The sequence below is a fragment of the Wolffia australiana genome, chromosome 4, assembly GCF_029677425.1.
Source record: "Wolffia australiana isolate 7733 chromosome 4, ASM2967742v1".
In the NCBI taxonomy this organism is placed as follows: domain Eukaryota; kingdom Viridiplantae; phylum Streptophyta; class Magnoliopsida; order Alismatales; family Araceae; genus Wolffia; species Wolffia australiana.
In genome coordinates, this window is record NC_135838.1 from 6,672,121 (window position 1) to 6,696,915 (window position 24,795).

The following is a 24,795-nucleotide window of genomic DNA, read 5'->3' on the forward strand; positions in this document are numbered from 1 at the left end:
TACTCATTAATATTTTCAACTTACATGTGTACAGAAATAAAAAAAATGATCTAGAGCATCTCATGTGATTTGTAGAGCTATTTATTTGGTCTATTTGGCCAAAATGGTGAAAATTTGGTTTGGGCTTCAAACAAGTTGGCACAGAGATGTCCGAGAGTATTATTTAAATAGCATGATATCATTTAAAATATGATAAAACCCTTATTTAAGTAATACTTTCATGAATTTTATATAATTATCACAATTAAGATGATAATAATGCATGTTATTAAGGGTTAACATACACTTTTAGAATGATTTTCTTAATTTTCATTTTTTTAATTTCATGGTATTTAACATAACTTTATGACATTTATTTCATAATAACATAATTTTACAAGTCAACAAATACTTATTTTGATGTATTGAAATATTTCAAGGGGTTTATTATATTTAAAATGACATTATGATTTTTATAAATTTTATAGTATTTTTATGGAACTTTTGACGTTAAATTCATAAAAAAAATATTTTTGAAGTCAAAAATTACAATTTGTTTAAATATTTTAAATAATTTCTTGAGTTTTTTACTCCGAGAGTAGCATGCCACATTGAAAATATGGCATAAAACTTGAAGGAGAGTGAAAATTGTAGGGGAAAAAAATGAAATGATTTAGATGGCTCCAAATTCAAATGATGTGATTTAGAAGGATTTTTGAGCTGAAACTATGCAGGTATGCCAATATTTTTCTCCTGTATTTATCCAACATTGGGACCTATGAATTAAAAGATAACATGATATATATGATTAAGTGGACACTTCTTGGATTCCCTCACAATCCTCTCTAAAATCACTTTTAGTGAGATGCACAAATTTCAAATGAAGGAGCTCTAGAAATTCAAATTCAATCAATGGGAAAAGAGGAAGGAATGGCAAGGAGAGAAAATATGGAAAAAGTATTAGATCATTTAGCATAGTGTTTATGTTTAAATATTATCTCCTATCTCTCTACCTCATTCTGAACATGCTCTAGCAGTGATCGAGTAGGACAAGATTCTGTAGGATCCTGGTTGTTCAACCTGGTCGATGTAAGTGTTTTGAAGTGTTCATCCTTTGCTCATTTTTTCTTGTAGATAAAACATGTGATCCTGGTGAAACATAAAATTCCAAGTTTAGGAAGAGGCATTGGGGGTTCTTGACGCAAGCATCAACAATTTACAAACCTAGATCTTACCTTTCATCATCCTCCCCGTCCATATTTCCTACATTTCCTTCATTTTGCACTACTTTGCCTGAAAATATCCATTTTTCTGTAGTTGTTTTATCTCGAGAACCCAAAATTTGCTCTCTCTAAACCTCATCCACTACCTATAGTTTCTTTACTCAATATTTGATTAAAAACATTCATCCATTTACCTTTCCATAATTGCATTTTGTTTCATACATATTCAAATCCTGTTCTATTTTTAGTCTATTTTAGGGGTTTCATGTCCCATTAAGTTATCCGGACAGCCAAAATTTGGTTAAGACCAGATATCTGTAGAGTAGGGTGCTACTAAAAGTATCCATATTTGGTATCTGTTATCAGATATCATGATACCTATTATCTGGAAAAGTCTGAAACGTGTCCGATAATGATATTGGATATTGGTAATGGATAATGGTTTAAGGTTGGAAAATGGATATCAATAACATATATCATTGATCAGGTAACAATGTCGATTATCAATATCGTTACACTAAAGAATGATAATTCTAACAAGATAGTAAAGATTTTAATAACCGAGACTGTTAAACCCCTTCATATATATTACTCATTCTACCCCTCCTCCCTCTGAGTCTCTCTTGCTCTCCTCTCTACTTTCTTTCTCTCTATCGCTCTCTCTCCCACTTCTGCTCTCCCTCTCTCTCTCTCTATCTCTCTTTCTCTTTGTGTATTTCTGGCTCTCTCTGTTTCCTTATCTTTATCTCTCTCTCACAGAGCCTTGCTCTCTCTCTCTCTATCTATCTTCATCTCATGTTGTCTTGCTCTCTCTCTTTCTCTCATGTTGTATTGCTCTCTCTCTTTCTCTCATGTTTTCTTGCTCTCTCTTTTTCTCTTACCATGTCTTGCTCTTTCTCTTTGTCTCATGTTGTCTTACTCTCTCTCTCTCTCAATCTCATGATCCCCATCATAGGGGATGAAAGTACATGTCCACAATTGAACAAAATATGGGTTTAATTATTTAATTAAGGTTGAAATTTCCAATACATACCTTGTTGTCGTCTTGAAAAATTAACATGTCACCTGCACTGTTGCTTCTTCCCTTTCTACCGCTGCACTACCTTCCCTTCCCATGTTGCTGCCTACAACACTATTTGCAGCTCTACCACTGTAAGTAACATGCCCCTCTAAGCTCTCTCCTCTTGTCTCTGTCATTCCCAGAGTTTCCCTCTTGCTCTTTAACTTTGTCCATCTATCTTTCTCTCTGAGACTCTAATTTGGTCTCCCATAGTCCCACTCTCCCTCTCTCCCTCCTCCAACTCTCTCTATCATGATCTTCCTCCCCCACTCTCCCTCTCTCTCTCTTGATCTTATTCTTCTCTCTCACTCTCATTCTCCCATTCTCCCTCCCTCTCTTGATCGTCATTTCTCTCTCTCATAGTCCTCTCGGTCTTCCGCTCTTCCTATCTTTCTCTTGTTCTCCCATTCTCCCTCCGTCTCTCTATCTTCCTCTCTCTCTCTCTCAGACTCCCTCTCTCGATCTTCCTATGATCCTATCTCTCTCTCATTCTCCCACACTCCCTATCAATCATCCCCTCTCTCTCTCATTCTCAGACTCTCCCTCCCTCTCTTGAACTTCCTTTCTCTCTCTCATTCTCCCACTCCCTCTCTCTCTTGATCTTCCTTACCTTCTCTCTCATTCTCACACTCTCCCTCTCTCTCTTGATCTTCCTTTATCTCTTTCATTCTCCCACTCTCACTCCCTCTCTTGGTCCTCCTCTCTCTCTCTCTCTCTCATTCTCCACTCTCCCTCCTCTCAATCGTCCTCTCTCTCTCTCATACTCACTTTTCCGGTCTTCTACTCTTCAAATTTATACTCTTAGATAATATAAATAGGGGAAGGCTCTGAACGAAATTCACCCAGGCCAAAATTGCTCAAGGGCCTTCTCCTTCTTCTCCCTTCTACCCATGACTCCTCTCCATTCCGATGCGATCGGGACACCGTAATAATGACTACGGAGATTGAACGGGCCTCGTCAATGCAGACAAGGAGATTGATAACATGCATTTTTAGTACCTTATATGATCAATTTACATATTTATCTACATTAAATTACTCATATTTGCATGTTATCAAGCTTAAAATGATTAAATCTATTTTTAGAATGAATTCCTGAATTTTCTACATTTTTGTGTTTTTTTTGCAAATTTTCTGACCATAGATTCTAAAAGAATATAATTTTTGAGACAACATGATTTATTTGGAATTTTTGACGTTAAATTTGGAAATTTATGATTTTTCTAACTAGAAGTATGTGTATAAGTATTTTTTGGGCTTTTATTTTATTTAATATGGATTTCTAAAGTATTTTGATCTTTTTTTTTGCACCGCCACGTGTCGCCGTTTGATTTGTCGAACATCAACAAATCTTATCGCTCTATGATGATTGGCGCCAGCCAATCATTAACTAGGCAATCATTTCTTCGCTATTCGCAAACAATGATTGCATTTATGAGCAACGGAAATCCTTCTTTATTTTTTTCTGCGCAAGATGACATCGAAGAATAAAAAAAAGATGCCCTTTTTTTGCAATACATGCTACGTGAACCGAGGTGCAAAAGACAAAAAGCTACTTTTTGCTCTCTCTCTTTTGATTCCAACAGAGGCGACGTGGCCGCATGACGGGGCGCCACATGTACATGTGGCCCGCACGTGTACACGTGGCGCGCTCGTATCCTATGTTAAAGAAATAAAAAAAGAGAAGAAAGAGAGAGAGAGGAGATGTGGTGTGCGCTGATGCACCACCACATCAGCCTCGAGAAGGGATCTTATTTTTTAAATTACTTCTATTTCACCCTTTGTTTTCTCTTTCTTTTTTTCATTTTCGTCTTTTTGTCTTCTTTTCAGGTACACGTGATGCAGGATCCGAAAAGCACATGGGCGGAAGACAAAATGGCACAGAATCTCAGGTGATTGGAGTATTTACCAGAAAGGGAAAATGAGGATGATGATGATGAGGAGAGAAAAGGAAATCAAGGGCTAGGATTGCTTCAACTTCAAACTGCCATAACTTTTGATCTACAACTCCGATTTAGCTGAAATTTTCAGCACTGCTTCGTCTTCCCCTCCTCTTTCCATCCATACCTTTGATCTATAAATAGAGACCTGGATCATTGTGAAATTCATCTTGAACTTGCTTCCTACTTGTGTAGGCTTAGTGAGTTTTGAGATCCATCAAGTGTGTTCTTGGTGTCCTAGGTGTGTGGGGAGAATCATTGGAAAAGAGGGAGAGCTTACCAACACTCAAAAATTGCCATGATCTTGGCGGAACGTAAGGATCTAAGGTACGTGTCTTCGCCTTGTGTTGTCTCTTTCCCAACACCATAGTTAACGTAATTAGGGTTTATCATCGTATCTTTACCCACATTTTACTTTCTTATCTCGTCTCTCTATGCTCTCCATCATACCACTCCATCCAATCTCTATCCTCGCTCATACCATCGTCCATCGTCGTGTCCGTCACGTTCACTTACTCTTTCCTTAAGTTAAATTAACACATAACTTGTGTATTTTTAATCAATATCACAAGCTCATATCTTCGAATCTTCTCCTCATCTCTCCTCTCTTTGATCATCACTAGCATAAGAAATTAACTCATTAATCACCATTTCTTGTGGAGACGATCTGTACTCATCATTAAGTGTTCTTAAGTACAGCTAAATATATTTTTATTGAATAACCTCAATTACCAATGACAAATTAAACTCCTAAAATTGAGATTATCAGAGATCCGACGTGCCGAGGACCGCATGGATATGTCTAGAGGCTGCATACATGAGAAGCTCGTCTTGTCTCTCTCATGGATCCCATAAATCATGGATGCGATCCGTGCACATGTTCTTCATTCAATGGTGATAACTCGGATTTTGGGTTGTATTAGTGACAAAATAATCACTAATTATAGTCGTTTAGGTAATCTGAATTAAAACAACAATATTTATAAACTTTACAAGCCTAAGACAGTAAGGGTTGATCCTCGGAGAGCAAAGTAATAGTTAGTGAATTTTAAGTTTAAAATATTTTTTGGTAGATTTGTATAAGTTTGTTCCACACTTATAATTTTATTACCTATAAACCAAAGTAACTAGATTTACTAAAATTATAATTAAGAAATTTTATCCAGATGAAAATTAATGCCACAAGGAAATGTTAGACAAAGTATGATTTTTGGTCATTTTTAACATTTTAGTAAATTATTTTAAATTTAAAATAAAATAAATTTAACTGTCTAGATGTTGAAGGCGTTGGAACCGTCTGGATGTTGGCTAGATGCTCCAAGACTAACCTGCAGACAAAGGTGAACAGATAGGGACGAGGGAAATAAATAATGATCAAACCTCTTTGTCACACAAGCCAAGGTCCAAGGTGATCAAAAACTCTTCCACTTCTCCAGCATCTCTTGCTCTTGAACGCCCCTGCTCTACCCAACTCTCACTAAAGGTAAGAGGACTCAAGAAAAATTGCAAACATGCCACTAAGTCTTGGATTTAGATTGAAACAAGAGTGAGTATTGCATTGGATTGTGAGGGGTTTATATAGGGAAGAGAGAGAAATGATGACCCTTGGATCTCCCAAAGCTTTGAATGGTCCAGATCTTTTCTGCATCCTAAATCCTGGTGAAGAGCTTTCCTCCAATCTGGTTTGATTCCTCTGATTGCTCCTCATGATGGTCTCTCACTTGGCTTGCCTTTTTTTGAAGATTTGGCCTTAATGAGATTAAAGGCTCATTAAAGTCATGCTAATTGGAACTCTGGGTTAGTCCTGGAGCTCTGAACATGGTTGGGCCTTCCTGAACCTCTTTTCCATAGCCCAATAAACTTCAAATGAGAACTAAAGCTGAAAATGTCAAAAAATCTAACAGAGAAGTGAAATTCATTCCACTTGACTCTATGAGTCAAGTGGGGTTAGTCTAAAAGAATACTTCTACATACTCAATTACTAATCTAGACCAATTTTATGAATTAAGTGTTAAATAATGTTTAAATGATAAACTTAAATATTTATAGTCATTAAAAAGTTCACTTAATCATGTCATTTAGCGCCTACTATTTGATTCATCAGATGATTCTATCAATGTCATACAATTTCACTAGAGTCTTTTGTTGCATATGGTTTTGATTTGTTCATCCATATCAAGGCCTGTAGAACCACACAATATGTATATTATTTTGTGCATGAATATTCATGTCAAATTTTGAGAAGTATGATAGAATTATATTGATATATGTGCATAAATACTTTCTATTCATTTTGGCACTATTAATAATAAACAATCACTTTTCGATTCCTCTATTCATATTACAATGTATTCTTAAATATTATTATAATTTTTAAATATTAATTTCAACCATCGTATCTCTGCTTTTACTATAAGTGTAAAAATAATTTTTAATATTCCTTTAATTTCCTTTTTTATTATTTGAAAACTGTAGTATCTCATAGGCTAGTATACATAAATGATATTTATATTTTGGCATCGTCGTATACTTAATATGACCAATAATATTAAATTTAAGTTATGGAATAAAATAACCAGGCATTACTTTTTATTTTCTCCTCCATTGATAATAGTATGTATTTTAAAATATTTAATATTTTTTTAAAAATTAATTTTCCAAATAAAATTTTTCATTTTATTTTAAACAGGAAACAAAATTTTTATCCCCCTTTTTTCTATTTTTTCATGCTTTTAAAATTTTTGCCTTCATCATCCGTGACAGCCATCCGTTCACGTTACCTATCATGGGTTTTTTGTCACATCATCCATCACCATGAGTGGGCTAAAAATTGTTATCCCTCACTACCACATCATCTGTCACGGATCCTTCACCATGACGAATGATGTGATGGATGATGTTTGTCATTGCCTATTTCCACATCCTCTCTTGTTCGTCGTCCCTCTCTCTCATTCTCCTAGTTCCTCTCTTGCTCTCTCTCTATTGTTTTCCTCGCTCTCCCTCCCTCTCTCTCATTCTCCCAGTTTATCTCTCATTTTCCCTCCCTCTCTCTTGCTCTCCCCCATTCTCTCTCATTCTCCTCACTTTCCCTCACTCTCTCTTGTTCTCCAGTCCCTCTCTTGCTCTCTCTCTCTTGTTCTCTCTGCTCTCGCTCCTTATCTTGCTCTCTTGGTCCCTCTCTTGCTCTTCTCCCTCTCACTCATCATCACACACTTTTCTCTCTAGCTCTCTCACTCTTTTTTACTTGCTCTCTCTCTAGCTATTCCTCCTTCAATCTCTCTCTCTCTCTAGCACCCTATTCCGGGGAACCTCTTTGACTCTAATCCCACTTCTGTAGATCTGCCTGAAGTTAAACAATAAAAAATATAGATAAATATAATTAAAACATATATTAAGTATTTATAGGTCTTTTAGCATAATTTTTTTATATAAAAATAGGTAGAATCAGGAATAAGTAATAAAAGTGTTTTTTAGTCATTCTTGCCTTTGAATCTATGTCTATAAAAACCAGCAATTCCAAAATATATGTTTCTCCTTTATAAAATTAAATGAATTTATAATAAATCATATTTAACTATTTTAATCATTTTTATTTTAATGTTTGAAAATAAATTCTATAAGTTTAAAAAATCTTTACATATATATACTTGTGAGCTTATGTGATGTCGGACATCGTCAAGGTCGTTGTCCGGTCGGGTATCAAGATGGTGCTTTAATACCAAAATGATGTTGGACGTCCTTGATGGCGTCGTCCGACAGGTAATTCACTAAGGTGAATGTAACTACGTGATGCGATGAAAAACCCTAGATAAGAGTACGTGCAGGTCTGACTTGTGGGAACTTCGCCGAGCTCCGAGCTCCGGAGTGGACGACCGGTGACAATGACGGTGACCTTCTGACCCTCGTCGAAGCGACGACGGCAACTGCGGTGCCGAACAAAATACTTTCGTTGGCCCTCGCACGTAACGGGCGGGCTCAACCCGTAACTAGGAAGACACTCAACTAGTAGTTTTCTCGATAATTTCTCTCATCTATCTATAGCCCGAGGCCGGTGTAGTACAGCCAAAAATATACTGGAAGATGTAATATAACTGACGAGCAAGGGGAACGGTGTACCTTGTCAATGGTGGCGTCCTTGTTGTCGGTATCTTCGTCGGCACGAACCGGCGCGGGTGAGTGCAGTGGAGAAGTGCCGGCGACGGGCACGTGATAGCTCAACAGGTGGCTGCAGCACAGCGCTGGAGCGGGTCGGATGTCGGAAGCGAAGAGTGATGGGGAGCCATGGTCAAAAGGAGTTTCGTCAGCATAAGGGCGATCTTCGCACATAACTCAGCTCCGGATGGCGGCAACGACAGCGGCAGCGGTGAGGGCGGGGCGCGAGAGGTGAGGCTATAGTGGGGCAGGCATCGGTGACCATGAATACAGGCAGCACAGGAGCTGCACAGGCGCAAGAACTAGCGAAAGGCGCAAATGCATGGGTGTCGCGGCGGGCAGTGACTGGGCAGCACTAGTGCGCCGATACCATACACAGTTGATAGCCCGATGGCGTATGTTGTGGTTGTCCCGTCGCTGACCACAGTCCACAGTCAAGATCCTTCCTGAATCCCCACGGTGACTCAATAAATCGTTGACGGGCCTAGAAGGTGACCGGCAGTTGGATTGAAAGGTCACACACGGGGTGTGTCTCTGTTCAGGCGTTGACCTATCACCACCGCGTCACGCGGGATGAATCACCACTGCGTTGACCCATCAGCAGCTTGAAGTGTCGCACGAGCAGTGTGGCATTCCACTGTATGCGTCAACTCTTGTGATGCGAAGACTTGGCGTGTGTGAAACCGGATGGTGCAACACCAATATCGTGGACCAGACTAGCCGAGAACGATCGCGTTTGGTAGATCGTGTATGGGAGTCGCAGGGTGAAGAAAGGCATCGGTGCGAGCAATCGACAGAAGGCGCCTTTGGATTGGCATACCCGTTGATCAACGGCACGAAGTCAAGGCTTTGTACCATCCTACAGCCGTGGCAGATAACGGAGCTGCTGTCTTCCTTCTCCTATTCTTCCACTTCTCATTCTCTTCTTCTATTCCTCTTCCCCCTCCTCCCTTCTTCTTGGGTGAGATCTGAAAACGAGAATGTAACTGCAACACAATTTCCAGATCTGAGTAGAACATGCCCCATCATGGCCTTATATTGGGCCATTACGGGCCCATTACAAAGTTCACATAAGGGGCCCAATAAGGGAACCCTTTTACAACACATAAAATGAAAAACATAGGAGAAAAACTTAAAATGTTTCGAAATAAAATGACGGATAAAACGCGACGATACGGACATGTCATGATGAGTACAGTGAACTCGTCATGACGAACAAAAAACATGAATTAGAATGGAGAATTAAAATACAAACATGTGCACGGACGTGCTCTACCCAGAGTATTTAAACCTGGGCGTCTTCACCGATGCTTTGGCGTGCCGGTCATGCGGCGCACAAGCCGCAGGTTGTCAATGACAATGATGACGACTTCAATGATGTGGTGGCGATCCCGGACGAGCGTCTTCCATCATTATGTCTTTCATTTCGAAGACTAGCAAACAAATTGGAAATTGAGTTACTTCTTCACTATGGATCAAAACCTTCATGAACCTAAATTATTTGTAGAGTATTAAGTGTAAATGTATTATAATTATTGTTGCATAAGGCTAAATTAAAATGACATAAAACCTTAAATTGTTCTTATCAACTAGCCTCCTTGCCGGGGAGGCAAAGCAATTATCTCAATTTTTTAAAGTTTGGGAATTTATCATATTTTGATTTATTTTTTGTTAACCATATAAGGTGAAGAATTCTAACATATGTAAGTTGAGGAAACACCAACTAGGTAAGTTCTATCTTTATTTCCTTACTATTTCATTCACTTCATTACATCTCATAAATTAAAATTAAAAAAAAACAAACGTGTAGGGAATCATGTCTAATTATTATGGGAAAACTCAGCAGCATCATTCATGCCATGGAAATTATCATGACAATGATAAGTTTTGTTAGTTTAGGTGGCCAAGGAATAACCTAAGAGGGGGGTGAATTAGTCTATCTATTTATATTATATATATATATATATATATATATATTTTTTTTTTTTTTTGCCTAAGATTTTTCTACGTAAGAAATGAGGTAGGGAAAATGGTAGACAGCTATTTTTTTTAGATAGCTTAGGCTAATCCTTAATGCTGTTCAGGGGTATCCGTCCCGAGATTATAATGTATGATGTGCCCTAACAGAGTTTGTGTGAATGCCCCTCAATAAAATCACTTGGAAATAGGGCTGAACAAGGATACCTAGAAAAAAGAAAAAATAGATGAAGCTTTGTCGCCCTCAACCCTCAAAGGCTTCCATGGAATGACGTTGCTTGATCCACTTCAACTTGGCCCCAAAGCCTTCTTCTTATGGCCCCCAAAGCCTTAACCTGAATGATTAGAAGGATCTAGTAATAACAATATATTTCTGAATAATGTATTCTCTTCAACAACACTTAATATTGATGGCTACTTAAAATAGTACTCAAGACAAGGATCAATTTTAAGTATTTCAACAATAATACTTTTATGTAAAAATTTTTAATTTAGAGATAAAGATTCATAGATATAACTATGACTTCCATTCAGTAATACCTCCTTGTTTATTTTCGTTCTTTCTTCAGTCCTCTTCTCCTCCACGTGTTTCTTTGGATGAAATTCTTGATTTGTGTTTGACTTTTGATGCTTAAAACTCAAATATATTTTTTAATCCTACGCATAAATGCAATTATTTGACCTGGAATGGTTTCATAAACACAACTTTTCACAACTTTTATCTCACACAACAAGTTCAAAAACAAATTAGATAAATCTCTAGAGAGCAATCTTTAGATGTCCTTAGTTTACCGCTTGATTCCTCCGTGTCCAATTTTAAACCCCTTTAATTCTTTCCATACTCAATTAAATGATGCGATTAAATTTTCTTTGGTTTTCTATTGATGTTATCAATAATTCATATGTTGAAAAAAAGCTCAAAAACAGTATAAAAAATATGCTAAAAATTATAAACTTATCACAGGGTCGAGGATGTTCTAAGTTTGGATCCCAACCTTCTTTTCTTTGAATCTTGAAATACCCTGCACCAAAAATTATGATTCCAAGTTTTATAGACTCGGATTGATGTTAAAAACAAATTATCTCTTCAAAGAATGCTCAAAAACTGCTTGAAGATTTCTCCAGGAATTGAGAGATTTTTTTAGCTTTTGGACTGTGATTTTCAAAGAGGAATGAGAAGAGGGGTTTGAAATTAGGGCTCAAAACTGTATATATGGACTTAGAAATCCAAAAGCACATAATGGTAATATGTCATAAGTTCAACAGTCATATGCAGCGATTATGTTTAAGCAATATAAAATAATAATGATTTTAATTTTAATTTTTATATTTATAATTTTTCCATCAGTTGATAAAACCTTTCAAGAGTTAAGAGCAAAAACTAGCCGTTATGCCAACGATTTGAGTTTTAAAAATAATCTTAAAATTCTAGGTATGTTTACCACATCATTTAAATAAATATATCACCATTGGATTTCATGTAATTCATTTTTATTAAATCATCGGTAAAGTCAGCCTTAAATAATGGATGGTAATAAATAGAATTTTGGATAAGTTATTCAGCAAATCAAATGAAGACAAATTCACTCAAATACTTAAACAGTTTTAAAAACTATGTTTATCTCCATGTCATAAAAAAATACAAGTCCTAAATGCATGATTTGACTTGTTCAGCGTATGGTCAAACTAAGTAGCCGTTCAATATATCTAAGGTTCATGTTTTATCTTCACATACAATTTGTCAATTACTTGACTGAGGGCCTATTATGCTTTGATCACAACCCTTAATCAGGCATGTATCACTTTGAACATTCATCAAAACAAACATTAAACCATTTTGCTAAAAATGCCCTTAAAGCTTAATCTTCAAGTTTTATCAACTTTTTCATTCATCTTCTTACACCAATTCTTCTAATTATGATTCTCAACCAAGAATTAACATCCAAGAGCATTCAGAATATTCTGAATATGGTTGCAAAGAAAATATAAAATAATTCATTTTCAGTTATCTGATTCATAAAATTTCAAAATTAGAAGTCATTCTTTAAAACACAAATTTCAAACATTCCCAATATATGAAATCGTGAAATATAGAAACTATAATTCTGATTATCATGCTATGCTATGGTAGTTATGACTCACATGGAATGGAACATCTACCCCATCTTGATCAAGAATATTAGTATGAAATATATAGGTTATGTTTTGTATATTTGAATGAAAGTCAAAATTTTAATTGTCATGATCCTTAAGATCTTTCCCATTGCTATAGATCATTGGCCTCTTATTATTCTCCTTCTAATGACCCACTGACTAAACTTTGCTGGAGTTTTAAAAGGGATTTTAGGAGGGCAATAAGTGAAATAAAAGAGAATGTTAGAAATGAGTATGGAGATTGAGGGATTGAAAGACCAAGAATTTTAAGATTACCAACTCAACGAGAGTATCAACAGTTTGAAAGGTCAAATGCCCACTCAAAATTTAATTAATCCTTACAATTTATTTCATGCTGATATTATATTATATCATATACAGTTTACAAATAAAAGTTATGACGAAATTCATACATATCTAAAATAGTATCCAGAAATGAATAATCTAATCATTTTTTGAAAGTTCCTAAGGATAAAATTAAAGGAGAAGAAAAGGAAACTGATAATGATTTGGTTGGAGAATCAGTTAAGGACACAACACAGAAGTATTGCTGGCCCCTATTCCTTTTCCATAAGATCACTGTTCCTTTTCCATAAGATTACTGTTGTATATTTGGATTTTACCCAAGGAATTGTGTGAGTGACGGTGATTCTTTCTTAAACTGTGCGAATGAATATTCTGCTCTCATTACGATAGCATGGAAAGATAATTCTGGGGAATCAGAGTTTTATACAAAGGAAATGATTGATTTTATTTATGACATTCATATCCTGTTGGCTGATGTTAAAAATAATATTTTGATAGATATAAATGAAGAGTATGACTCATGTCAACCCTCAGAAATATAGCATAATTTTGATTTTTCAGACGCACTTCTATGTTTTAAGGATTGCCTTTATTAACAACGTGATGAAACATTAAAGACAACCATTAGAGCAAGAAAATGCCAGGATTAATGCATACTTTCATCGTACGGTTAAAATTTTAAACATGAAATGTTTTTATTATGCTGCTGAAAATAGTTCTGTTTTTAGTACATCCTTTGATGCAAAACAAATCTTATAGATGTAAACACCGTTGATCCTATTTCTATTATAATATATATTTACAGATTAGCATGACCACTTCGCTGATGAAAAATATACCTTCATATTTGTTATTTTTTCAGTGCCCCACGTTCTATGGACCGATTCAGATTGGATTTGAAGAAATCAAGTATTTCTAATTTTTTTACAATAATTTACTGTTTCATGCTTATTAAATCATCCTACATAAATTTAAATCAATCTAATATTATGGAATGAACCAGGAATCAAACCACCTATGAAATAAAATTTTATTAACATGGGCATTGAGTTAATCATAAGACTATTTTTGATGTTAGGGAATCAATTTCATAATTATTTTTTTGTTTTCTTGTATTTATTTTGGTAACCTCTTTCTGATGCATTTTATCTAGTCTTAATAATGGTATCTAGGATATTTACCTAGATTTCGTCACTTTTTCTGTTTTATTTAACCGTTTTCCATAGCTAACAGGAGGGGACCCTAAAAGTTTCCTACGTCCAAGAATCTGAGAATCTTGATCCACTCCTTAAGAAATCATCCATTATATTTATTTTTTATTAAATCCTGTTATTGGTAGTTTGTCTTATTTTATTGGTTTCTCTAAATAATGGAATTACATTAACGCCCTACTTTTAATGTTTACTTTGTTGAGTTCTACTTATCAGACACATATATTCCAGAGTTCCATAAGTTAAAATGTCAGCAAAATTCCATATAAGATACTAAATACCTATATGGCGCAGTTTGGCTTTTCAGTTTCCCATGTTATTTATTATATGCATTAGGGACAATGTATATGATACTTGGGGTGTTTTGAATGTGAAACTGAAACTGCAAGCTCCGAACTTTGCATAAATTCAAAGAATAAGCTCTTAATTTTGAATGAATTAAATTCTAATGGAGTTGAAGCTATTATTAAAGTATTAATCAGAATAAGTAAATAAATTAAACAATGTAACCAGATGCAGAGAAGAAATCATGTGAAGGAAGCTGAAATGATTAAACTACAGAAGTATCAGGATTTTGCTATACATGAGGGGATACCAACCAAAAACAAACAAAAATAATATATTTATGTCCAAGTGTTCAATAAAACACTTGGATAGCTGAATAATATCTATAGTAAGAAATTGAACAAAAAGATAAATTCTTTTATAAAAAATATCTAAATTATTATCATAATGAACTAAGAGGAATTAATGAGATATTAATCCCCATATTCAATATTTGAATGAAGTTTTACACAAAGAATCTGAAGATTATACGAAATAATTAACTCTTAGATAACAACAGTTTCATCCAAAATGTGAAGATTACTTGAAGCTTGGCAGTTCATTTAGGCACCCACTTAGAGAATGTTTTGCAGTTATCTTCGGGTTAAAAATGCCAAAAGACTTTGGGAATAGCCCCAACATGTTGTATTCAAAACTGTGAATGCATGTTGGAGACAGGGGCTTGGTGGCCCTTCATCATTTAGATTGAGCCTTAAACTAGATAAAAACTTTGGGACTGTTCTATATATCTCTCTCATCCCCTTGGTCTATTATACATCATTTATTGAAATATACTTAAAGATATATGATATAGACATATTTATTAATACATAGTAGTCAAAATAGTGCCTAGTTGTCCCCAAAAATGAATTAGTGGATTTAGAGATGAATAAAACAAGTCCTGGCGGAATAAAACAAGTCCTGGCGAAATAAAAGATGAAACAAAAATGAACATAGAACTATTTATCCCTCACTGCTGTGGAAAAATCTCTATCCTGGAAAGAAATATTCACTTGAAAGAAGAAATCTATAAATGAATATAAGAGAGAGAAAGAGATATATATAGAGATAGAGAGAGAGGGAGAGAGTTTGCATCACTTCTCTTCTTCCCTGTGGACAGACTCCATTGGCCTGTCAAAGTAGACCTGTGAGAGAGATGTTATGGAAGCATGCCAAACTCTATCACGTTAGATGAATGGGTAGTGGATCTTTTCGACCTTAAGAGGGGAGACTAATCCCTCTGGCGCAAATGGAAGTTTGAAGGTCTCATGTGCTACGCATGACCCAGGGACAACAACTCGTCTTAACAGATCCGACATGGGATTTGTCATATTACAAAACTACCAATCACAGTGTTTGTAACTGACCCAGTTTTTACGCATATTTGCATCCACACCCATATGGGTGTGCCTTAATCCCATTCTTTATAAAGTCCCTTTAGATGGGTTATTTAACTGTATAATAACCATTGGTATACAGTACATATGTGTTACCCCACCTATAGGTATAAAGATGGGATGCAGACGGGATGGTTTTTTCGTCCAGGACAAAAAAATGGTCCTGTTCACGAGGTTGGACAAAAATCTGGACAGAAATTCATCCTGAGACTTCCGAATGGAACGGTTTCCGTCCACTCAGACGAAAAAACCGTCCTGTCCATAGGTCTCGGACGAAGAAACCGTCCTGTCCACGTCCCTGCCCTGATTCCAGACATTGGGCAGGACGATCTTCGTCCCATCCCATCCATTGTCCATGTCCTGGACGATCAGGAACTAGAGAGTGCATTGACGCGGACGGAATGATTTTTTTATCCCAGGACGAAAAAATCGTACCGTCTGCGTGGTTGCATGAAAATCAGGACAGAAATTTTTACCGAGACCTCCGGACGGGATGGTTTGTGTCCCTGCACTGATTCAGGTCGTTGGACGGGACGATCTTTGTCCCGTCCGGTCCATCGTCTACGTCCCGGACGATCTGGAACTAGAGAGTGCAGGGACGCGGACGAGACAATTTTTTCGTCCCAGGACAAAAAAATTGTCCCGTCCGCGAAGTTGGACAAAAATCAGGACGAAAATTCCTCCCGAGACCACCAGAAAGGATGCTTTTCGTCCACTCGGACGAAAAAACCGTCCCTTCCAGAGGTCTCGGACGAAAAAACCATCCCATCCACGTCCCTGCACTGATTTCGGACGTCAGATAAGACAATCTTTGTCCCGTCCCATCCATCGTCCACGTCCCGGACGATCCGGAACTATATCTTTAGGTTTATAGATAGATAGACAGAGAGAGTGGGTAGAGGGAGATAGACAGAGAAATAGATGTAGAGAGAGAGGGAGAGGGAGGTAGAGAGAGAGAGTCCATCACTTCTCTTCTTCCATGCAGACAGATTCCGTTGGCCCACCAAAGTGGAGATTTTCAAAGCCTAAAAATTAGAAATTTGTTGAAGTTTCCAGATCATCCTACCAATTTAAATGGCTCCACCCAACCTCTACAGCGTATTGTTGATGTACATTACACCTGTTTCCCCATGTAGGTTTATAGATAGATAGACAGATAGAGAGAGAAAAAATGAGAGAGATAGAGAGAGAAATTCAGTGAGATAGAGAGATAGAAAAAGAGAGATAGAGAGATAGGGAGAGAGAGAGAGATTGAGATGATAGAAATACAGAGAGAGATAGAGAGATAGCTAGAGAGATAGTAGATAGGTTGAGAGTGAGAGAGATAGAGATAGAAAGAGAGACATAGATATATAGATTGAGAGTGAGAGAGATAGAGAGAGTGACAGAGATAGAAAGAGAGACATAGATATATAGATTGAGAGTGAGAGAGATAGAGAGAGTGACAGAGATAGAAAGAGAGACATAGATATATAGATTGAGAGTGAGAGAGATAGAGAGAGTGACAGAGATAGAAAGAGAGACATAGATATATAGATTGAGAGTGAGAGAGATAGAGAGAGAAAGATATAGAGGTAGAGAGATAGATAAGAGAGATAAGAGAGATTAAGAGAGAGATACATATTAAGGGACAGAGATAAAGAGAGATAGATAGAGAGAGAGATTAAGAAAGATCGATAGAGATAGAGAGGGTAGAGCGAGATAGCAGAGTTAGATGTAGAGAGAGAGAGGGAGGTAGAGAGAGATCGAGAGAGCTAGAGAGAGAGAGAGGGAGAGAGATAGAATCCATCACTTTTATTCTTCTGCGTGGGCAGTTACCATTGGCCCGTCAGAGTGGAGATTATATAAGCCTAAAAATCAGAAACTTGTGGAAGATTCCAGATCATCCTACCAACTCTAAAATGACTCGACCAAACGCCACCATCTTGACAGCGCCACTGCCACTAAATCCCATTGAAACTCCCCATTCAGTAACCCACCCATCAAAGATTTCAAGAGACAAGATAAGAAAAACTGCAATTTTTTGTACAAATTACACAATAATCGCTGAGAATTTCTCTACAAACGACCACAACCTCAGTCAAGATCATCAATTATCGGATGATGATGATGATGATGCCGAAGAAACCCACCAAAATCAAACCTTATATTGAAATCCAAACGCCGACTCTGTTCTTCCTCCTTCTTGGTTCCTTCCTCCTCCACCGGCATCCGAAACCGGCAGAGAGGGCAAACCCCGTGCGAATTCAGCCACTTCTCAACGCATCCGCCATGGAATCTATGCCCGCAGGGCATCTCCTTCACAACCCTAACCTCGCCATCCTCGCAATCCCAAAGCGCGTCAAGGCAAACCGCGCATTCCCCATCGCCATCGCCAATCTCAGGGCGATCCACGGATCGTAGGGCTTCAATCGAGGACTTGGACGCCGGCGGGGGTCCGGCGGGGGCGCTATCTGTGGAGAGAATTTCTCGCATGGCGGCAGCGAGATCGGAGATCGATTCTTCGCCTCCTCTGTGAATAATCAGCGGGGATTGTGGCACGGGAGAGGAGATCATGACGAGGCGATCTCCGTTTTCCGATGAAACGCGCATCACGCCGACCATCACCGGGAAGAACACGAGCCACGGCCGATTTTCCACTCCCACTGATGCGTTCTCCGGCATTTTCCACAGCAAATCTGATCAGATCGAAGGTGACGATGAAGAAGATGAGGATCAGATCGAAGATGAAGAAGATGAAGATCAGATCGAAGATGAAGATGAAGAAGACGATGGGAATTGAATTCGAGAAGGTCCGTATCTATAGGGGGGAAAGAAATGGAAGTGCGTGGAAGGTTGTGGAAGGTTCCAGCGTGGTTGATTTTTTTAATATTATATAGTTTTTTTCGAATGTGTCAGAGAATAAATTAATGGTTTTGACTACACACCCTGAACTCATATTTTCGTTCAGTTTGAATTCAATTTTTGTATTAAATTTGATGCATCTTGTCTTCAATGGTTGAATCTAATTCCTTCAGTGATTAAGTAAATGACCCCGCTACGCAGGCAACGGGTTGCCCCCGTCGAATCTCGGGCAACCCGTGGAATCTCGCATAGCAGGGTCATTTTTTGTATTTGAAAAAAATGAGGGGCCAGACGTTATTTGTTTCGACATTTTTTCCTCAACGGAGGGAGGCGGCCAGAGGGCGAGGGAGGGAGGGAGGGAGGCGAGGAGACCAGAAGGCGAGGGAGGGAGGGAGGGAGCCGAGGCGACCAGAAGGCGAGGGAGGGAGGCGAGCAGGGGGCGGGGGAGGGAGGGAGGGCGTGTCCAATTCTTTTTTCCCGCTGTCTTGGCCTGCAATTTGAAGAGCGTGGCGCGCGGAGAAATCTTCTACACTGCACTGTTGTTCTTCGGTAGAGTTGATGGAGTTCAGAGATTCAGAAATCAGCCGCAGGTTTTCGAAGAGGAAGGCTCTAGGCGACGTCAGTAACACGGTTCTTCCTAGATCTATCTCCGTTCCTTCCAGAAAATTCAAAGTAAAGAAGGAAGTGAAGCAAAAACTGCGCGCCGCCACCGCCAACGATGGAGCAGAGGGTAGCACCGTTCCACCGCCAACGAGGAGCCCCCCCCCCTCAATTTCTATCTCAACAGGCCCCAAAATCGCCTTAACAGACGCTATTACCATGACGGAAGGAGAAGATTTGCCCCGACCCACTTCGAATTTCTTCCTATTTCTTCAACCCTTTTCATCTTTCTGCGAATCTTCCACCATTCAATGGCTTACCCAGCTTCGTCCACCCAACTCCGCTGTGCCCACAAACCCACAATCCCACTTCGCCAGCAAGAACATAGCCAAAATCCCACCAACCCACAAAGCCTGGGCTTCGATTGTATCAAAGAAACCGTCGTCGTCGACGTCGATCAGGCTGAAGGTCGTCCTCTCAATGTCGCTCTGAAGGCGCCCTTCAAAATTGGGCCTTTTGAGATGAAGGAATGGGGCAATTTGGCCGCCCGGCGCCGCCTGCGCCGCCCTCGCCGCCTCGTCTCCGGCGCCGCTTGGTTGCGCCCTTGAGCATATCTCTAGGCTTCTTCCTGCCCATCGCTTCGCCGCTGTGAGAATAGATCTTCAACTCCTATGATCAGTTCTCCTTTGTTTTGTTCCAATTTCCTTCGTTGTTCTTATTAGAACTATGGGATATTTGAATTCTGGGATCATTTTTCTCTATTTAGATATCTTAGATTCCTGGTAGAATTCGACTATTTTTTGTTAGTTTTCCTTCGTGGTCCTTATTAGTAGTATATGTCATTTGAATTCTAGGATAATTTTGTTTTTAAAGTCGTTTTCAAGTCTCAAGTCATGTTCGCCTTTGTTTGTTTGAGTTCCCTTCATGGTTTTACTAAAATTTGGTGTCATTTGATTTCCGGGATCATCTTTCTGTATTTAGACGCCTTCGATTCCTAATAGCATTCGCCGTTATGTATTTGAATTTCCCTCTTTTTTTCTTATTGAAAGCATATCATTCAAATTGTAGGAAAATTTATTCATTTAGGCATCTTCAACTCCTAAGATAAATTGAAATTCAAATAAACAAAGGCGAATTTTATAAAGGCATTCTTACTCTTATGCTGGAGTCAGTGGCAATGGCAAGGCCAAGTCAAATTATAAAGTTGTAAGAGACCTTCCTTGTTCGCTCTGAGGCTCATTTCTTGTTCTAAGATTTCTTACCTGAACAAATGCTAAATAATAATTCGTCTTTCATGTTCCAATGTTTATATGCATTCAACTGTGGAAGCCTAAGTCCACGGTCTTAATATTGTTGGTTTAAAACATTTTGCTCATTAAGGAAAGATAGGCATTTTTCCGTATTGACCACTGTCACTATCATATTGCCTTTTAAGACGTTTTGGAAATAAGTTGGATATACAGTAGATAAAGCGAACACAGATGGTAGACAGCCGTGGACTTAGGCAGATACACATACATAATATGTTATTGTTTCACAAATAATCATTATCTCCTAGAGTGAGAGCATTATAGATTCTAAATACATGATTGTTTCGTATCCGATCACTGATTTCTTGCCTCCATCGAGCAGAGGCACCCGGAGTCACAGACGAAGCCTGTGAAGTCAGGGATGGAGGTGCCAAAGGAGCAGCTAGAAGACGAGGATGGTGTAGACGAAGCTGAGGATGAGGACGAGGATGGTGTAGACGAAGCTGAGGATGAGGATGAGGATGGTGTAGACGAAGCTGAGGATGAGGACGAGGATGGCGAGCATGGGGACACTCTCTGCGGTGACTATGGCGAGGGCTGCGCAACTTGTCCTCCGTCCTTCGCCTTATGAATGTGGTTGATTTGACTCATCTAGCTCAATAACTGACGCCCACATCCTGTTTGGTTCTGCATTGTCTGCTGACCAATATTCTCGTTGTGAAGTTTTTATCGGTGTTTCAGAAAAAAAAATTATGTGTGATAAATGAAATTTCAAATATTAAATCTCCGACCGATAATCAGAAAGAGACCGTATCTTGTGCCCCTGCAGAAATCTGAATCATGGAAGTAGTTTTACAGAAGATGGATAGGGCATAGGATTCAGGAATCATGAAAGTTGGTTATACTTTGTGAGTACCATGTGCTTGATTTCTTATAGCTAACGCAAATCCACCAGGGCCTCGTTTCTCAATCTCAACTTATAAGGAAGCTGAGCCCATATAGAGAGAGAGAGAGAGAGTTCAAAGATAGAGATGGAGAGAGAGTTTAAAGATAGAGATGGAGCCCATATATTTGATCTCATCAACATCCAAACATATATAACAAATGACCCACTAACATGTGGATCAATTCTACACCCAAGTACAACCCAAAAATATAATCATCTACAGGTCCATATAGCCCACCAATGCGCTGGCAGCGTTGCCGGTCGAAGACAGCCTGGAGGGATTCATGTTGGCGCGAGTGTGGTCGAGAAAGAGAGATTTATTCCTCTTCTTGTTGACTCCACTTCGCTCCATCTCAGAAGCCGAATCATCTGGCTTGTGTGGATTGGATTCTGCAGCAGGAAAATTTGCTCAATATAGTAAAAACTTTTTAGGGAGGGAAAGGGAGTGAGAGAGAGCAGACCAGGTTATAGCCTGCGCCCGGGCCAGTGACCAACGTGCAAGCAGACTTGTTCGTGGACGCTCTAATTGAAAACCCTTTCTTCTCAGCCTGAAAGGAATGACATGCACTGAAGTTTAGACAGAGCAACATAAATATGAATGAGATAGAAATAGATTAAAATAGAGATATAGAGAGAGAGGAGTCACCTGAGCAGCCCACATAACACATATATGGAGAGAGTGTGTTTAAAGATAAAGGTAGAGAGAGATGAGTAACCTGCTCAGTCTTTCTGGCTTCAAGCTGTAAATAGAAGGCTAAGATGGATTCATTGTAGGAATTCAGAATATTTATGCAAGTAAGATGGATGCAGAGATAGGAAAATAACAGAGATTACCTCTATCTATTCGACGGAGTTGAACGGAATGCAATCAAATTTTTTACACGTCCTGGCATTGTGCCCTTGCTCGCCGCAGCTTGAGCACGTGACACCCCTGTGCTTATTTTTACTTCGCATTTGCTGTGCCATGCTTTTGTAGCGCTTGTTCCCTACCTTTGGTCGTCCTTTGCAGCGAGCTGTCAGCGGATTCCTAACAAAGTCTTCCTCCAGATCAGATAATGCACGGTGCGATGTCTGTATGTGTCTTTCAATAGTTTCCCCTAGAACAGTCATTGATGCCTTATACAGGTGGAATGTGCTCTCAGTTCCAATTGCTCGTCGTAAAACAGGCTTCGTCAGAGCCGTTAGTTCAGAGAGTCGTTGATCTTCGGACATACCTTCAGAATTGGGTCGCGTAGCCAATGCAGTATCGATGAAGACTGACTGATTGTCCACAGTTTCGCAGACCTTTTTCCAGCGACGATTAAACATTGACATAGGGCATGAAGAAATGTTATTGTGGCGAAAACAACACAACATGTGTCTGCATACAATACCGAGCCAAATTGCCTTCCTGCAGGAGCACATGCTTTGCTCAATGGTGCCAATGGATAGCCGGCCAACACGAAACTTCTGTGGGAAATCTTTATGACTGACCAGGAAATATCCCTCATCTTTGGAAGCATCTGCAACACAGGTATATGAAAGGGACATGCCTGATTCGGCTTTGAGAAGAACCTGGGCATAATTTGTCATCATATGAAGGGCGTCATTAATTAGAGGGTCCATTGATGCAAGGGCAAACTTGGTGGAGAGGCTAGCTTGGGACAACTTATCTCGCGATCGTGTTTCGACAGCATCGAAACCATCAATAATGCGCAATAGGGACGAAGTCGACAATAACGCGGATTTGATCTGCCCATTGACCATCTCCTGGCGTTGCGTAGAAGACACACCTGCGACGAAGTTGTTATGGGTGTAGGCGAATGCCCACTGCTTCTTTTTTGCCTCGAGAGCTCGAAGATACGATTCTGCCGCTTGCCATTTTGTCTTCAATGTCGAAAATTCCATCTCAAATACGTCAATTTCTTCAATGGAGCCGACCCTCCAGAATTCATTCATGAATTCGCTAAGATTGGCCCTCAAAGAGCCAGCTAGAGCACGTGTGATGTTCTGGGAAATGTGGAAGCGGCACAGTAGATGGATTGCGTTAGGCCAAATGACCTTAATAGCTCGGGCCAATTCCATATCGCCATCTGTAAACAGGACGATGGGATCGCGATTTGTGTAGTATCAAAATTACTGAAGCGCTCACGAGTAAGAATCAAACTGCTCATTAGACAGGAGACATCCAGCACTCAATACTGTTAATCCGTGGTTATCGATCACTGTGAACAACACCAGCGGCATGCCAAAGCGATTCGTCTTGTATGTAGCATCGATTTGTAATACATCATTGAACTGCACATACTTCTCTTTGCCATTAGGTGAAATCCAGAAAACTCGCTCTAGGCGAAGTGTGTCATCGTTCAATTGGAAATTGAAGAACCAACCGTGTTTGGACCTCTCTTTCAATAATTTGACAAAGTCGTTAGTCTCACGAGATTTGACAGAGGACTTCAGTAACAAATTTTGAACATCTCGTAGTGTCCACGTAACCGCCACATCTGGGAAATGCTCCTGCTCTATCAATGTCTTGATTTGAGAGCAGTTGAGCATGCCAATTTCATTTAACTCTAGCATTTTTTATCGCACTTTGTCCGGAATGAAGCGATTTTGCGGCATTTGAGCCAACTCAGCTACAATAAAAAGGTCGTGATTGTGATGATTATTCATTTGATACACTTCATAGACGCCCGATGCTTGATTCCTCCGCAGCTTAATTACGAATGGACATTGACATTTCAATGTCCGCTTCTCTCTTTGGAACTCTATAGGAACGGATGACTGCTTCGGTAATGCCTGACCACCGAATTGCAACTGTATCGAACTCTTCTGTCCAAGGGGGCAGTCGGCGTATGCGGTACACTTCTCACGTGCTTCATCGAGTGTTTCAAAGATATCTCCAACGCATACTTTTCGGGTACATGTAAAAGCAGTAGACGATGCATGCCAATCACGAGCAATCGATGATTCGCCTATGGGAGCAACATCTAATACTCCCGTGCCAGCACTTGTGTCTTCTGATGTCGTAGCAACCCCAGCCTCAGACCCCTTCATGCTGCAATGTTATATAGTCAATCATAATCATGTTGGCCTAAGATTGTAGCCCCATTCCAGCAAATTATTACGTTCCACATATACATTCTTCTACTTGAAGAGAAAGGCTAGCAGGGTAAAGATACGAAGGTAGGGAAATCAAATTTGCAATTCTACTTTGGGAATCTTCCAATGAGAGAGATCGATATCGAGATGAGATGGGAGGAACACAATAGAAGAGGCTGAAAAGCTGATGATAACTATACCATTCAGCCAATTTATAAAGGCATAACTGAGAAGTGCGTTCATTTCATATTATGTCAGTCAAAAACGGTGATCCATATTTCTTTTGAATATATATTGGCGATAGTTTTTTGCAGAAAATGGATGTCAAGTGTCTGTGGATGACATGTTTTC

General features: G+C 38.9%; 3 protein-coding genes across 3 annotated transcripts; all 3 read right to left on the bottom strand.

The window, feature by feature from the left end:
* Positions 1-17,720: 17,720 nt before the first annotated feature.
* Positions 17,721-18,525, bottom strand: LOC144701744 (E3 ubiquitin-protein ligase MPSR1-like). Its single transcript, XM_078573490.1, has one exon. It carries the CDS (start codon positions 18,385-18,387, stop codon positions 17,800-17,802), a length of 588 nt encoding a protein of 195 aa, XP_078429616.1. The 5' UTR covers positions 18,388-18,525; the 3' UTR covers positions 17,721-17,799.
* Positions 18,526-21,580: 3,055 nt separating this feature from the next.
* On the bottom strand, positions 21,581-23,427 carry LOC144702485 (protein FAR1-RELATED SEQUENCE 5-like). Its single transcript, XM_078574547.1, has 2 exons — positions 22,311-23,427; positions 21,581-21,753 (listed from the first exon to the last, which is right to left on the bottom strand). The coding sequence occupies exons 1-2, from the start codon at positions 23,425-23,427 to the stop codon at positions 21,581-21,583; spliced, it is 1,290 nt and encodes a 429-aa protein (XP_078430673.1).
* A 63-nt stretch (positions 23,428-23,490) lies between these two features.
* LOC144702486 (protein FAR-RED ELONGATED HYPOCOTYL 3-like) lies at positions 23,491-23,922 on the bottom strand. The gene has a single exon (XM_078574548.1). The coding sequence runs from the start codon at positions 23,920-23,922 to the stop codon at positions 23,491-23,493; it is 432 nt and encodes a 143-aa protein (XP_078430674.1).
* Between the last annotated feature and the right edge of the window lie 873 nt (positions 23,923-24,795).